At 40.4% G+C, this 16,021-nt stretch overlaps 2 protein-coding genes across 6 annotated transcripts in view; one reads left to right on the top strand and one right to left on the bottom strand.

Moving 5' to 3' along the window:
• CASK (calcium/calmodulin dependent serine protein kinase) overlaps positions 1-16,021 on the top strand; it is a 362,608-nt gene that overhangs the window by 207,994 nt on the left and 138,593 nt on the right. For all 4 annotated transcript variants that reach the window (XM_029929409.1, XM_029929408.1, XM_029929407.1 and 1 more), the window contains exon 6: positions 15,631-15,733. In XM_029929409.1, coding sequence (XP_029785269.1) covers positions 15,631-15,733 — 103 coding nt within the window. The remainder of the gene's footprint in view (positions 1-15,630; positions 15,734-16,021) is intronic.
• On the bottom strand, positions 135-9,387 carry GPR34 (G protein-coupled receptor 34). Of its 2 annotated transcripts, XM_029929396.1 has the most exons (5): positions 9,274-9,387; positions 7,411-7,612; positions 6,832-6,924; positions 2,600-2,730; positions 135-1,799 (listed from the first exon to the last, which is right to left on the bottom strand). In XM_029929396.1, exon 5 carries the CDS (start codon positions 1,718-1,720, stop codon positions 578-580), a length of 1,143 nt encoding a protein of 380 aa, XP_029785256.1. In that variant the 5' UTR covers positions 1,721-1,799; positions 2,600-2,730; positions 6,832-6,924; positions 7,411-7,612; positions 9,274-9,387; the 3' UTR covers positions 135-577. The 2 variants fall into 2 exon arrangements, with proteins under 2 accessions (XP_029785256.1, XP_029785257.1); XM_029929397.1 differs by lacking the exon at positions 2,600-2,730.

Raw genomic sequence — 16,021 nt, 5'->3', positions numbered from 1 at the left:
AAAAAAAAAAAGAGCTTTATTTTGAGAGAGAGAGAGAGAGAGAGAGAGAGAGCACACAAGTGGGGAAGATGGGAGAGAGAGAATCCCAAGCAGGCTCTGCACCACCACCACAGAGCCCTGTGTGTGGCTTGAACCCACGAACCACAAGATCATGACCTGAGCCAAAGTCAGACGCTTAACTGACTGAGCCACCCAGGTGCCCCCCCGAATCATTTACCTTTTAAACACACTCTAATATTAAGTGCTTAATTTTGAGTAACTACCTTAGTGAAAATACATTTTAATTATTTTATTGTTAAAACTATAAATTTCACTTAACTTTAAAATCTATGTTAAGAGTGTTAACAACATATTTTGAAAAGATTTTACATACAGATTTAAAATCTAGTGATGAGTATAAGTTTTCTTGCCCTTGAAATATATACAACTAAGCAAATGAAGTGTCACAACTATGCAGAGAGTTTTGAGTAGATCTGAGCTTTGCAAATGGTAGGGCTTTGTTACATAGGTTTCTGTTCTTTGAAGCATTAAGATGTTGTATTTTCTCGTTCTTTTTAATGTGTTTACCTCAAGTGATTTAAGAAGGAGACTGAATTTTAGCTGCAGCGGATGTATCATGAAGGGAGTACCCTGGTTTAAATTCTGATGTGCTTTCACTTCTGCTTGCTTCCCCTTGAAAGCGTCTGGAAAGAAGCTGGCACATTATTTTGCGGATGTTACTGGACATCAGGAAATACATGACTGGGTCTAAGCAGCTATTGAAAGATGAGAAAACCAGCATGATCTCATTGGTTTTGTGAATGATTTCCTTCCAATAGCAAGGTGGATTATTTAGCTGTGAAAAAATATAGACAAATCGGAAGGCATGATAGGGAACAAAACATATAGTAAAAATGATGAGTACGATAAAGGAATTCCGAGCCGTGGTGGCATATTTCCCAGAATTGGGAAATTTTGACCTCCTTTTAGAAATCCTCAGTAGATTCTTGCCAATCTTAATATACGAAAGGATTATTAGTAAGAAAATTAGCCAGAACATTACCACAAGAATGAGGTTAAAAATTGCTTCTCCCTTGACATTCTTCTTCTCTCTATAATGGAAACACATTGTAGAATTATTGGAATTATGGTCTTCTTTCTTAGGAGTTAAAATAATCATAGTTAGAAATCCAGCAAGAGCAACTGTCCATACTATACAGCAAACATAAATACTTTGTTTGGTTGTTACTGCCTTCCGTTGTTGTATAGACCGATTGATTTTTATGTAGCGATCCAAACTGATGAAGCCAAGCAAAATAATGCTAATGTACATGTTCATATAAAATAGTGTTCCCACAGCCTTGCAAAGGATCACTCCAAGTGTCCACTTGTTCTGGTTAATGTGATACATTATGCGGAAAGGCAGGCAGAAGATCAGTAAGAGATCTGCAATGGCTACATTCAGTAGGTAAATCTGAATGGAATTTCTTTTGCGGTGGATACCCAGAAATACATAGAGGGCGATTATGTTTCCGACCAGTCCCACGATGAAAATAACAGAGAAGGATGCTATTAACACAGTAGAGAGCAGTTTCTCATCCATGACACAGGTAGCATTTGGTGATTTTGAGGTGATGTGTGGCGTTTGGAAGCTGTGATTAGCCGTAAAGTTCGCTTCCGGGGAAGAGCAAGGCCAGCTGTAGGCCGAAGTGGTTGGCATTGTTGCGGTGTGACTTCTCATTGTCGGGTGTAGGGATCAGAAAATGAAGGTGCTAAATGACGTGTTCCTTGTGTGTAGCTTTGATGGCTTCAGAATTTTCCTACAACAGAATGCAGCATTGAGTCATTTGCCATTTTAGTAACAAACAGTCACTTTAACTCTAAGCACAAATAATAAATGATATATTTTCAGACGGGAGAAACTTTGACTATCTACACTACGTATGTAGGAGCATCCTGATATCACAACTCAAGCAGTAAATGTACTAGAGTCTCAGGGAATGCCTTGCCCTAACCTTTCCTTTGGCTATGGTATATGTTCAAGGTTTGTTTTATTTAACCTGCCATTGGGAGTTTCTTATGGGAATAGAGACGGAGGTACAGAAAAATGACAGCTCATATTGTTCAAAGATAAGGGTCAGTTTCCCGAAAGGTAGTTACAGCCATGCGTGAGCTGGGCCCACTGCTGACCCCTGGCCAGCTCCCCACCTTGACTTCTTCCCTTCTGTCTGGTATTCATTCATTTGGGCGAGGATCACCACACAGCATATGACATAAACTGTGGCAGTCTCCCATTCCAGAGTGGGAATAGAGGAAAGAGTCCTAAATTTCTTCCTTTTCAAGCTAAGACGAAGTCGGGCGTATTAAAATCATGTGCCTGCCAGCTGTGCCGACCCAGGAGAGCAGAGCACCTACCCCCTCAGGGGAACTCTTATAATAGCATAGCCAAACAAACGCAAGCCAGGTGGCAACGGCCGCCAGTTAGGCCAGACAGTCTCCTGACCTGGAAGCATAGAGCGATAGTGCAGATGGGAAGCAGGATGTGCATTCCAAGATTCTGAAACCACTGACTGCAGCTTACTATGCCCCACGTTAGGCCATTTGCAACTGTTGCTCGAACCTTATAAGAGATAGTGTGTGAATTCCACTCATTAGCTGCAGCAGAGAATGTTAGCAGTGCCACCTGGTCTTGGCCCCTTCTTGGGCATTGAGTGCAGTGAAGCCCTCAGTCCGCGATGCCATTATCAGGAGCTAGAAGACATGAGAGAGGGTCCCAGGAGGTCTCATCACATTCTGTTCTTAGAGTTACTGCCCCATTTCCCTACAGCAGCGTCCTAGCAGCTGTAACACAGGTTACCAAATCAGATCTGACTAAATCTGTGACCTTTGTCACACCAATTCATCTTTTCTAAGCCTCGGGTTTCTTATCTGTAGAAATGTACCATGTGTATGAAGAACTAATCCCAGGCACATAAAAGTTCTCAAAGAAAATTAGTTTAAAAAAAAATACACACACCAGAGTGTCTGGGTGGCTCAGTCAGTCAAACGTCCAACTTTGGCTCAGGTCACAAACTCGCGGTTTGAGTTCAAGCCCTGCATCAGGCTCTGTGTTGACAGCTGGGAGCCTGGAGCCTGCTTCAGATTCTGTGTCTCCCTCTCTGCCTGCCTGCCTCTCTTTCTCTTTCTCTCTCTCTCTCTCTCTCTCTCTCTCTCTCTCTCTCTCTCTCTCAAATAAATAAACATTTTAAAAAATTAAAAATAAATAAAAAATTTTAAAACCACCTTTGGAGGTGCCTGAATGGCTTACTTGGTTGAGCTCCCAATTCTTGATCTTGGCTCAGGTCATGGTTCCAGGGTCGTGGGATCAAGCCCTGCATCAGGCTCTGAGCTGAGCATGGAGCTGCTTAAGATTCTCTCTCCCTCTGCCCGTCTCCCTGCTCACGTGCATGCATTCTCTCTCTTTCTCTCACCCCTATCCCCACCCCCACCCCCTTACTCATTCACACTCTCTCACTCCCTAAAATTTACTTTAAAACCCATTTGGACTAACCTTATTTTAGTAAATACTTCATATCTGGCTAAGTACTGCATGGAAACCAAAGGTGAACAACACCAAGATCCTGCTCTCAAGAAACGTTTTTGTAGGCATGTGCATTCAAATTCTGAATGCTATAATGTAAAGTGGAGTTGAATGAAAATAACTTCTGGATGTGATATGGTACACAGAAAAATACATTTGGAAGAACTTAGCCTTTCTTAACATTCTGTCTATAATTTGATCGAGAAGAAACCATGTAGTTGAGGATAAAATTCCAGTTTAAAATGTTGCTAAAGAGCGAAAATTGATTCCAGGGAAGAAGAACTGGCTGGTGAAGAGGAAGTTATGTAATCCATCTCTGTTAAGAGCCTGTGTCCACAGGGAGGGAGGCAGGCGGACTCAGTCTGGTCTGTCCTGTGTCTCAACTGCAGCAACCAATTTCAGCAAAGTTTATAGAAAGTTAGAGGCATGTATCTGGTGATTGGAAATTGTGAAAGGAAAGGGCAATCTAGGAAGAATGGTAGGCTCCCAAAACAGGAAGCTGATACTGCAATCTAGATTACCAGGAATAGGAAAATCTTCCCTGAAGGAGGGGTTTGCATTGTATAGTTAGGTAGGAAGCTTGCAACAGCTCAGGTAGAAACCTCCCATGACCACGGATGAAAGGGAATTTATTGGCAAGTGACATGACTTTGAGAGCTCCGCTAGCCAAAATGACTGTGAAAACTCATCTGTAAGTAGTTCTTTTTTTTTTTCCTTCTCCCATGCTACATCTTAAACTCTGTTAGTATTGGGAACCAAGTCTGTCTTTCTTTGCCTCTGTGTACCAAGTGTTGAGCACGATACATATTACTGAATGAAAGACGGAATTTAGTAGAAAAGCAGGTGGAGTTCTACCTGTGGACATCAAAATCAGCTGTTTGAGTACAGGAAGGGCTTTAGCTGCATTAAGAAACAAAACTGCACTTGACCAAGGTTGCTACGTCAATAGTGTGATGCACTTGCAGCAAAAAATTATCAAATATGAGTTCTTTGGTTGAACTCACAGATATGGAATGTCGCAGGTGGAGACTGTTACCACTGACCTGAAGGTTGTGACTACTAGTCCTGAGCTGGTAGGGCCTCACCCGGAATGCAAGCATTTCATCCTAACAGCACACTTAGAAACTGCCACAGACCACATGGGGAGAAAAGCCCAAATCATGTCATAGGAGCAAGCTGAAGGAAGTAGGCACCTTACGCTGGAGATGTAGAGCTCGGTGGTTCTCAATCCAGGCTGCATATTAGAACCCCTTTGAGGGCTTTTTAAAAATATCAATGCCTGTCTCCAACCCCAGATCTTCGGATACGATTGGTCTGGAATGGGCTCCAGGGTATGGTTTCCTCTCAAAGCTTCTTAGGGGATTCTAAGGTGCTGTCAGAATTGAACCCTTGAGCTAGGTGCCTGCACCACTAACTACTATTTATTTACCAGTTGCTGTGTACCAGGCAGTGTGTGAAGCACATTTATATTCATTTACATAATCCTTATATTAACCTTGTGGGGTAAGTATTACAAAAGAGGCAATGAGAAATCAAGAGGTTATGAACTTTACCTGTGACCACGCAGTTCTTATAATGGCAGTATCCAAGGTGGGACTCACATCTGCGTAGCCTTTAAGGTCCATGATCCTTTTTGCTAAGCCTCACTCCTCCTGATCACACAGGATCAACATTCTCTTTTTTAATTCTGAGTTCTGTCAGCAGTATTTAGACATGATTCCTTCAACATTATCCACATTGGCAATTTTTTTTAAGATTTTCTTTTTTTAAGTAATCTCTACACCCATTGTGGGGCTCAAAGTCACTACTCCGAGATCAAGAGTCCTATGTTCCACTGACTGAGCAACCAGACACCCCTTAAAGATTCTATTTTTTTAAGTAATCTTTATATCCAGGGTGGGGCTTGAACTCACAACCCCAAGATCAAAAGTCACATGTTCTACTTACTAAGCCAGCCAGGTGCCCCTCACATTAGCAATTTTAAGAACAGGCTATATATCTATCTTCTAGCTTTACTTCTTTGGGAAAAGGTATTCATCTTTTCATTTCCTCTGTCCATTAGAGTAAAGTAAGAAGTCCACGGTTTACAAAATCACAAATCATTCATTGGAATGTTTAGCACATCTCCTAGAGCATATCTTTCAAACTACTTCTAGGCCTGAAAGCCGTAATCAAGATGTTTCTCAAAAGCTGTTAGCACTAAGCACATATCCTGAAACCATTTGTCCTAGCTCTAATCTGCTAGTAAAATAAATAAATAATAGTTAGACAGTGTTGCCAATGAACCTTTCTGGTTTTGCTTTATTTTCAAGCCTAAAGAAAATAAAAGTAAGGGGTCCCTGGGTGGTTCAGTAGGTTGAGAGTTCAGCTCTTGATTTCAGCTCAGGTCATGATCTCACAGTTCATGGAACTGAGCCCCACGTCCATTCTCTGCACTGACAGTGGGGGGCCTCTTGGGATTCTCTCTCTCTCTTTCTTTCTCTCTCTCTCTCTCTCCCTCCCTCCCTGTTCCACCCCATGTACACATGCTCTTTCTCTCTCTCAACATAAATATTTAAAAGAAAATAAACCAAAAGCAACGCATTTGTTTAAGTAGTAATAGTATTATCATTTAGAACCATGTATTAGGTAGCTAGTGTCCAGTCATCTATTAATAAATTAACAGATTAGTTCCTTTTTTACACTTAATGGCTGATTTTTGCCTCCTTTCAATGTGTCAGTCACTCACTATTCTTAAGACCATCTATTGGTGAATAAAAAAAACTACTTATTTGATAAGAATGGCCAGTGAGGACAAGAAACAGACCAGTGTGTTCACATAGTGGACTAATTTCCCAGTGGGTGTTGAGACTCCTGTGATATAATGAAGTGGTCACAATGGTTTTCTGATAGTAGGTGGTAACAGGTTTTTTTTAGTGTTGTTATTTGACAAATCCTGAAGTTTGCCGCCCTTTGTGAGTGCTGCACTTATTCCCAGTACCACCACCCACTTCCAGTAGTCTTCAACTGGCTCACGTAGGAGCTTCTATACTGGAGGGCAGCACCCTACAGGTTCCATGGTGGCCTCTAATAAACAAAACCTTTTTTTTGTTTTTAAGTTTGTATTTCTTTAAGTAACCCCTACACCCAACATGGGGCTTGAACTCACAACCCTGAGATGAAGAGTTGCATGCTCCCATGACTGAGCCAGCCAGGCGCTCCAAGCAAAAGCTTTTTAAATGCACTTCGGGTATGTTTGTGAAAACATCACATCGCTATGTTAAAATACATACCTATTTGGCCGTGGTAGCAACCTTTTACTGTTTGTAGTTTGACTTGATAGTGACCGGATCCCTCAGGCATGCTTCAAAAAATTGCACTTATTGCTGCATACAGAATAAAAATCGAAAGCATGTTACTTTGGAACTAATAGTACATTCAGTTTTGCTCTAAACTTAACAGTAGAATAAAGTACAACCATTGAAACTAGGGAGACAGCATAACCATAAAGTTAATAAGCAATCGATCACTTCTACCACATTGAAAATAAAATCGGTTGCTTATGAAAATAACTTTCAGTCAACTCTAGTGGCTCTGCAAGTGTTTATGGCAGAGCACAAAAGACGGTGTCAGTGTGACTGCATCGACAGATGAGCTTCAGTCCCTGCAGTGTCCTCCAGTACATCAAGTAACTAAGAAGACAGCCTCATTTAAGTCAAACCAAGGCAGAGGTCTCATTCAAGCTACTCAGGGCTCCAGAAAGCAAAGTGGTGCCAGTCACCACGAAGCCGCTTTCACTTTTAATGTTCAGAGAAGCAAATTTTAACTGAAATAATGGATCATTTCTAGAACTGAAATCAAGGAGTACTCACAGTTCAGGCTCTCTTGCAGTAAAAGGAGCAGAGCCCCAAGCTTCCCTAAACACAGAGACTCGTCTTTATGTGTCAGCTGGCTTCTCCATCCGGCGGTGGTTCAATTGGTTGAGGTTGTCTTTTTTTATATTTGCATGTGGTAATCAGGCTGTCCCCCCCATCTCTTTTCTTTCTTTTTTCAATATGATACCCCTCTTGAGTCCTTGTAGAAATGTTTAAAAACAAAACAGCCCAGCAGCATGCAACAACTTCGTGTTTAAGCTCAGTCAACATTCCAACGTTAGAAAATTTTTTTCTATGCATATTTTTCACCTTGGCAGTTGTAGGAAGTCTTCCCTATCCACCGCCCCCCCCCAGATAAAGAAGTTTTATGACTTCTAAGCAGAATTCTGCATTTTCTGTTTTTCCTAGGAAATGATGCATAATATGCATTGCATTTGCTGTTTCTTTCAGGATTCATTTTAGAAATTAAGCAATTCAAAGAAAATGGCATTCCTGTATTGAATTGTACTAACATCAGTAATGAATTATTTTATTTTTTTGATAAGCTTTTTTAAGTTTTATTTGGCTTGTATATTATGTGTATTTTCATGCATTTCCTGAAGACCTTGGACTTATTTTCTAAAACAGTCTTACAATTTTGGACAAGATGAGATTTGGGATCATATTTTCCCCCTTTTTATCACTATGACAGACTCTCCCAAGTAAATTGACATATCTCCTATCCTTTAAAGAAAATAATGAAGGAATTCTGCAGTTTTTGTTTTGGTTCTAATCCAACATTTAATGACTATCTGTCCATCTCTGTAACTGCTGGCCTTGCAGTTTCATGGTATTTCCCCTTTTTTGTTGTCATCTGAAACAAAAGATTAGGTTTTAGCCTCCCCATAATTGTCACCATGCAACTTTATTTATTGTAAGTAATATTTAACTCACAGTGCTTTATCTAATATTCTAATTATATCTGGGTACATACACTCTTCTGAACCCATATTTTCCAGAGCTTTTGCTTTGTTGTAAACATGACACATGGGACAAAATATTTTTAAGTTGCTAGAATGAAAATATTTCGTAGCTTTTACTTCCCCTTAGACCCTTGAGAAGGAAGAGGATTACTGTGTTGGTCTGGCAGGAATTTTGTGTGTGTGCAGTAAAAAAAAAAAAATATATATATATATATTCATATATATGCATGTAATATTAAATTTGCTATCTTAATGATTCTTAAACACATAATTCAGTATTGTTAAGTATATTTATATGATTATGCAGCAGATCTCTGGAACTTTGTCATCATGCAAAACTGAAACTCTGTCATCACTAAACGCTAATTCCCCTTCCCTGCCCTTGGCAATTACTTTCCTATTTTATATGATTTTCACTAATGTAGATCACTCATTTGAGTGAAATGGTACTGTATTTCGTCCTTGTAGACCGGCATTTTTCCGTTTAGCATAGTATTCTCGAGATTCCCCCATGTTACAGCATGTGACAGGACCGCCTTCCTTCCAAGGCTGAGTAATGGTCCATTGTGTGTATCTCTCCCTCACATCTTCTTTATCCATGCGTCTGTCAGTGGACATCTGAGTTGCTTCCACCTCTTGACTGTTGTGAATAAGGCTGCACTAAGTATGGATGCGCAAATGTATTTTGGAGATCCTGGCAGAAGTTTTTTAATGACTTAAATAGGTGTTTATCTATTAGCATTCTATTTTGCTAAATCTAACATAAATCTTTTTATGTTATACTAGCAACCTTTCTACTCTGAAGCCTCCCATTTCAAAATACTAACCCTCTTTTCATCTTCAGTGCCCTGGTGGCCCACTCTGACCAGATTTGAGTGTACATACAGCCCCAACTTACAGTGGTTCACCTTCAGATTTTTCGACTTTGCAGTCATGCAAAAGCCATGTGAGCTCAGCAGAAACCGCACTTCGAATTTTGGTCTCTTCCCAGGCAAGCGATGTATGTGGCACCATCCTCTCTTGTGTTGCCAGGGAGTGGCCGTGAGCTGCGGCTCCCAGTCAGCCACACCATCATGAGAGTCAACAACCAATACAGTTAGAACCATTGTATACCCGTGCAAGCATTCTCTTTTTCACTGCGGATATAGTATTCAGTATATTACATGATATATTTAGCACATTGTTATGAAATATGCTTTGTGATAGATAAGTTTGCCCAACTAGAAGCTATTGTACGTCTTCTGAGCATGTTTAAGGTAGGCTAGGCTAAACTATGGGAGATGGGAGATTAGGTGTATTAAATGCCATTTTCAACTGACAATATTTTTTTTTGTTTATTTTTGAGAGAGAGAGAGAGAGAGAGAGACAGAGTGTGAGTGGGGCAGGGGCAGAGAAAGAGTGAGGCACAGAATCCAAAGCAGGCTCTGGGCTCTAAGCTGTCAGCACGGAGCCTGGTGCATGTCTCGAACCCATGAACCTCGAGATCATGACCTGAGCAGAAGTCAAACGCCCAGCTGACTGAGCCATTCAGGTGCCCCTGAACTTATGATATTTTCAACCTCTGATGGGTTTATAAGCACATAACCCCATTTTATATTGAGGAAGATCTATAATCTTTTTCTAGCTCTTCCTTTACATGAGCTTTTTCCTATTCATTCTGAGCTTTCTGCTTTCTGTCTCTGTTTCCTCTTCCTCCTTTGTTGGTATCTTAGCTTGTTTTTTATATATAGAAGTAGAAAAGCATAAATAAATGGATACGGTTGTCTGGCACCATCTATCACTGATTACCACCCTCTTCTTTTTATCTAAATCCCAACCCTGGTTAGATTCAGCCCACCACCTACTCCAGACCTGAGCCTTGCTGGCTAAGATGAAGACTATGAGGTACAAACACTCAGTCGTGTTGATTGGTCTCCCTTCACATTCATGACCACAAACCTCAAGTGGGCCCATGTGCTGCCGAGTCCTGCTGTATTTCCTTAGTGTGGTGGTTCTCACAGCATGGCCCGCAGACCAGTAGCATCAACATCACTCAAAAACTCATTAGAATCGCATATTCTCGACCTCACCCCAGACCTTGTGATTCCAAAACTCTGGGCGTGAAAGCCAGCAAAGCTCTCTGATTCTGATGCTGAAACCATTGATTGTCCCAGTCTGTTCATTCTCCTGTTCTTTGAAAGTACTCTTTCACACCATCCCTCTTCTCAAATTGCCAACAACCCCCTCTCCTTCCCAACTCCTGCCCGATGATCACTTTTATTTCAAAGTAAATAGAAAACAGAAGTATAGTACACAGAAGAACACTTCCTCATCTTCCTACATCCCCATCTGCTTGCATCTACAGGTGCTCCCGGGCCCTGGCTTCTCCACTGGTGCAGGGGCTAATTCCTCTCCCCACACGCACCCTACATCTTGCGCCTTCTTTCTCCTGCGGTCATTTTTTCCTCTCCGCAGGACCTTTCCCATCAGCACACAAATGTCTCTCTGTCAAAGACCAAACAGAAACAAACAAACCTGCCTGAAAAATCTGCTACTGCTACAGAGCTGGCTATCAGATATATCCTTATGTGAAACTTTCAAATACTTCTATGTATTTTCTTATTTTCACAAAAGATAACCATGGAAGGTTAAATGAAAAACTAGTACAAATACTTAACAAAAGAGGAGGGAGAGATTAAGGGGAAAGAGAAGGTACAAAACCTAAAACTCTCTGAATGGAATTTATTTATAGTTTTGATTTTGGAACTATGTACATGTTTTATATAATTAAAACACCAAATCAAGTCAAAATATAATTCACACAAATTGGCCTCATCGTATAACACACTGAAAGCAAAACCACGAGGAGAATTCTTTAAATGACTTTAAAATAGGGTTGGGAGGGTGCCAGGGTTGTTCTGTAGGTTGAATGTCTGACTCTTGATTTTGACTCAGGTCTTGAGCTCACTGCTCATGAGATTGAACCCTGCATGGGGCTCTGTGGTGACAGTAAGGAGCCTGCTTGGGATTCTCTCTCCCTCTCTCTGCCCCTCCCCTGCTAGCTCTCTTGTGCTCCCTACCTCAAAATGAATAAATATTTTTTTTAAAAATAAAATAGGATGGTTTTTTTTACATAATTTTAGACTTAAAGTTTGAATAGCAATACAAAGACTTCCCTTCACCTTTCACTCAGATTCCCCATGTTAACAATTTTTCTAGATTTGTTTTGTCTTTCTTAATATTTCACTCTTCTTTGTCCATCTGTATAGTTCCTAAAAACAAGAAATTCTCTAAATAGCCACAGTAAAATAATCAAAATCAGGGAATTTATGTTGAATGAGTATTATTATGTAATCTACAGACTTTGTCCCAATTTCATCAAGTCATTCTAATGTCCTTTATGGCAAAAATACAAACAAGATTATATATCACATTTTTAGCTGTTAAATCTCTTCAGTTTCCTTTGATCTGAAACAATATTTCAAGAATATAGGCCTGGTACTTTCTGGAATCCCCCTCAGTTTGGGCCAGTCTCAGATTTCCTCATGATTCGACACAGGATCTTTGGCACAAATACCACAGCCGTGTTGCTGAGTGCTTGTCAGTGAAGGAAGCACAGTGCTCTTAATTAGTCCCACTACTAGCAATAGTACCTTTGAAACTTTTTTTTAAGTTTGTTTATTTAGAGAGACCACAAGTAAGGGATGGAACAGAGAGAGAGGGAGAGAGAGAGAGAGAGAGAGAGAGAGAGAGAGAGAGAGAGAGAGAATCCCAAGCAGTCTCTGAAGTGTCAGCACAGAACCCACGAACCATGAGATCATGACCTGATCCAGAGTCAAAAGTCAGACACCCCACCAACTGAGCCACCCAGGCAACCCCAATAGTAACTTTGATAATAGTATCTTCCAGGTTGCTCCCCTGTAAAATTACTCTCTTACCTTTTGTAGCTAATAAACTATCCCATGGGGAGCTGCTCTGAGATTATACAAATATCCTGTCACTCTTCAAACTTTTACCCACTAGTAACTACCTTTTGATGTTTCTTGCTTGAATCAGTAATCATGATGATAACTGCCAAATGGTGATTTCTCATGCTAGAATTTCTTCTACATTTATTAATTGGTTTTCTACTTACATGAAAGTTTTTCCTTCTCTCCATTCATTTACTTACTTAGTTACATCAGTAGAGACTCATGAATTCTTACTTTATTCAGTAGTGAAAGAGTATTTTGACTGGGCATCCCAGGTAGTATATGGCATAAGGACAAAAAGAACCACAAAGAAATCTTGAATAGCATGTGGTGGTTTTGTTGTTACAGGTAATATAAGTACTTTTATACACACACCCTAGGGGATAAAACAGATGAGTAATCATGTTAATGTCATTAGGTACCAACGTTACTAAACAAAATCAAAGAAATCGAGTTAACAATCCTATTTTTAAAAGGCCTGTGATGCGCCTGAGTGGCTCAGTCGGTTAGGCGTCCGACTTCAGCTCAGGTCATGATCTCACGGTTCAACGGTTCTTGGGTTCGGGCCTCGCGTCGGGTTCTGTGCTGACAGCTCAGAGCCTGGAGCCTGCTTCAGATTCTGTGTCTCCTCTGTCTGCCCCTCCCCCATTCATGCTCTGTCTCTCAATAATAAATAAATTAAAAAAAATTTTTAAACCTATGTATCAGGTTGGATTGATTTATTTTTCTTCTAAAAAATACAGATTTTTTAGCTCTGTCCACTGAAAAGTCAAAGCAGGGATAACCCAGAAGTAATAATATACCTAATACCCATATTGTGAATTTAAATACCATTTCCCACTACACGGAAATGGGACTGCTTAGAGAAATGACTGGTTCCAGATCTGGTGCAAGAAATGAAGAAGACAAACCTCAAACATCTTGTGCCTGACTATAATTGATTAAAGTGCATCAAATATGTAAAAACCTATACATTCATAACAATATGACCAAAAAAACCCTTCATTGGTCACCTTTGGAAGTTGCCTGGCAATCCAGCTTGTTATTCTGGAAATCATTCGTAGCAGCTTTATTCATAATATCCCCAAACTATGAAACAGCCCAAATGTCCACCGACAGGAGAATGGACAGGCTGTGCTATATTCATACAAGGGTATTTACTCCACCATAAAAGAAAGGAACCACGGATCACAGCAAAATGGATGATTCTCAGGAACATGCTGAGTGAGAGAAGCCATACATGAAAGAGTCCATACTATATGGCTTTGTGTATAATATGCAGTTCTAGTACAAGCAAAACAAACTTGTGAAAAATATCAGAACAGTGGTTTGCACCTGGGACATAGCAGCAGAGATTAGATGGAAAGGTGATGAGGGAGGTTTCTGGGATGATGATAACATCTTGATAGAGATGTGGGTGACACAGTTCAGTGCAAGTTGTCAAAACTCTCTAACAGTACTCTTATGAGTTGTGCATTTCCCAGCATGTAAATTTTACCTTAAACGTCGTTTTAAATATTAAGCTCGAATGGCATGTGTGCTGAATTATAGCGAACACCTGGATTGATGGTCAGATAGAGGGATGAGTAGATAGATACTTGATAAAGCAAATGTAGCAAAATGTTCACTGTAGAATCTATGTGGTGAGTATATGGCCATTTACTGTATACTTCTTTCCATTTTCTCTGTGCTTGATAGTCTTTATAACAAAACATTGGGGGGAAACGTCCATTTTGGAACCCCTAATAATGAAACTAGACATTATTGGCTGCTAAAATCATTGAATGAAAAGTCCATGGTGAACTTTGTAATGATGGATCAAGGCAGACAACACCCAAACCCAGAGGCCAATCCTGTTGCTAAAAGTAGGACCACCAGACATTATGTTCTTTCTGATGTGTTACAAAAAACTAAAGTATGTGCAAAAAAACTAAAATTAAATGTGAGTCTAATCAAGCTCCTAGGTCTAACTACCAGTGTACAGAGAACACAGGAACATATTAAAGGATATCATGTAGGTATGAATTAGCCAAGTCCAGATTCTAGGAGATTCTATAAGGGTATTTACCTCGTACTGTAACAAATCGTGGCATGAATATTTTTTTTTAAAAAGGTAAGAGGGGGATATGTTCAGAGGAACTTAAGACCTATAACCATCAAATGCAATGTATAGACCTTAAAAACCAGGGGCAGTTGAATGTCCAACTTTGGCTCAGGTCATAGTCTCATGGTTTGTGAGTTCGAGCCCTGCGTTGGGCTCTGTGCTGACAGCTCAGGTTCTTGGTCTCCCTCTCTCTCTGCCTCTCTCTGCTTCTCTTTCTCTCTCTCTCAAAAATAAATAAACATTACATTTTTTTTAAATAAAAGAGTCATGAAATCTGGCTCTTCTTACTTAGGGATGAAATGAATAAAGAAAAGCAAGAGGATAGTGGGAGGGCGGACAAAGAAAGAGCCATCAGCATCCCCTAAGGACCAAGATATAGTGGCTCTGTAGGTAAAGTCGGAAGTTTCAAGAGACATTTTGGGGTGCTTGGGTGGTTGCGTTGGTTAAGTGTCCAACTTGTGGTTTTAGCTCAGTAATGATCTCATAGGTCGTGGGATCAGGACCTGTGTCATGCTCTGCACTTACAGTGCAGAGCCTACTTGGGATTCTCTCTCCCCCTCTCTCTCTCTGCCCCTCCCCTGTACACATGTGCACATGCACGCATGCTCTCTCGCTCTCCCTCAGAATAAATAAATAAACATTTAAAAAACATTTTTCCTTAGGGATGCCTGGGTGTGTTGGACTTGGTTTTGGCTCCAGTTATGAATCTCACAGTTCATGAGTTCAAGCCCCACATTGGGAGGACACAGAGCCTGCTTGGGATTCTCTCTCTCTCTTTACCTTTCTCTGTCCCTTCCCCACTCATACTATCTCTGTCTCTCTCAAAATAATAAATACACTTTAAAAAAAGAGACAAAAACATTTTTCCTTAAACAAATGTAGACCATTACTCAAGAGAATATCGCATGAAAAGGTAGAAAATATGTCTGCCTAACTTGAACATACTTGCTTCCTCAGTAATTCTTAGCATTGTACCCTAATCTTAGAAGCAAATAATCCCTGAAAAACATTGGATAAAACAGGTAAGTCTTTCGATTAAACCAGCGAGAAGTTAGAATAGAACAAATAAGCATCCAAAGTAACTCCAGGAATTTTTAATAAATTATTATATGGTCATGTGATTCGGTTGTGTGTAAACTGAATTGTTCATCTTCAGCTAATCCTTATCTTTGGTTTGTTGTTTGTCTGTTTTTCTTTCCAGCCCCACTGTGTTCTCCTCGCCTCAAAGGAAAACTCGGCACCTGTTAAACTTGGGGGCTTTGGGGTAGCTATTCAATTAGGAGAGTCTGGACTTGTAGCTGGAGGTAAGAACACATTTTTAAAGATTTCCTTCAAAATCTGGTCACTTTCAGGCTAGTGTAACTCTTCCAAACTAAATATTAGCCCATCCTCAGTGTTTCATACCCATTTCACCCCCCCCAAAAAGTGCCGTCATATGGTTTTGAACCTTAAGAATAGACTGTGCTTTTACTCTTTGTATTCCCACCACTTGGCAGAGAGGTGACCCTACATGCAGAGATTAAAACGTTGTTGGAAGAAGGTGATATCTGGGGCACCTGGCTGGCTCAGTTAGTAGACCCGTGACTCCTGAT

The sequence above is a fragment of the Suricata suricatta genome, chromosome X (assembly GCF_006229205.1).
Source record: "Suricata suricatta isolate VVHF042 chromosome X, meerkat_22Aug2017_6uvM2_HiC, whole genome shotgun sequence".
Lineage (NCBI taxonomy): Eukaryota > Metazoa > Chordata > Mammalia > Carnivora > Herpestidae > Suricata > Suricata suricatta.
This window is presented reverse-complemented; position numbering and strand designations above follow the sequence as displayed.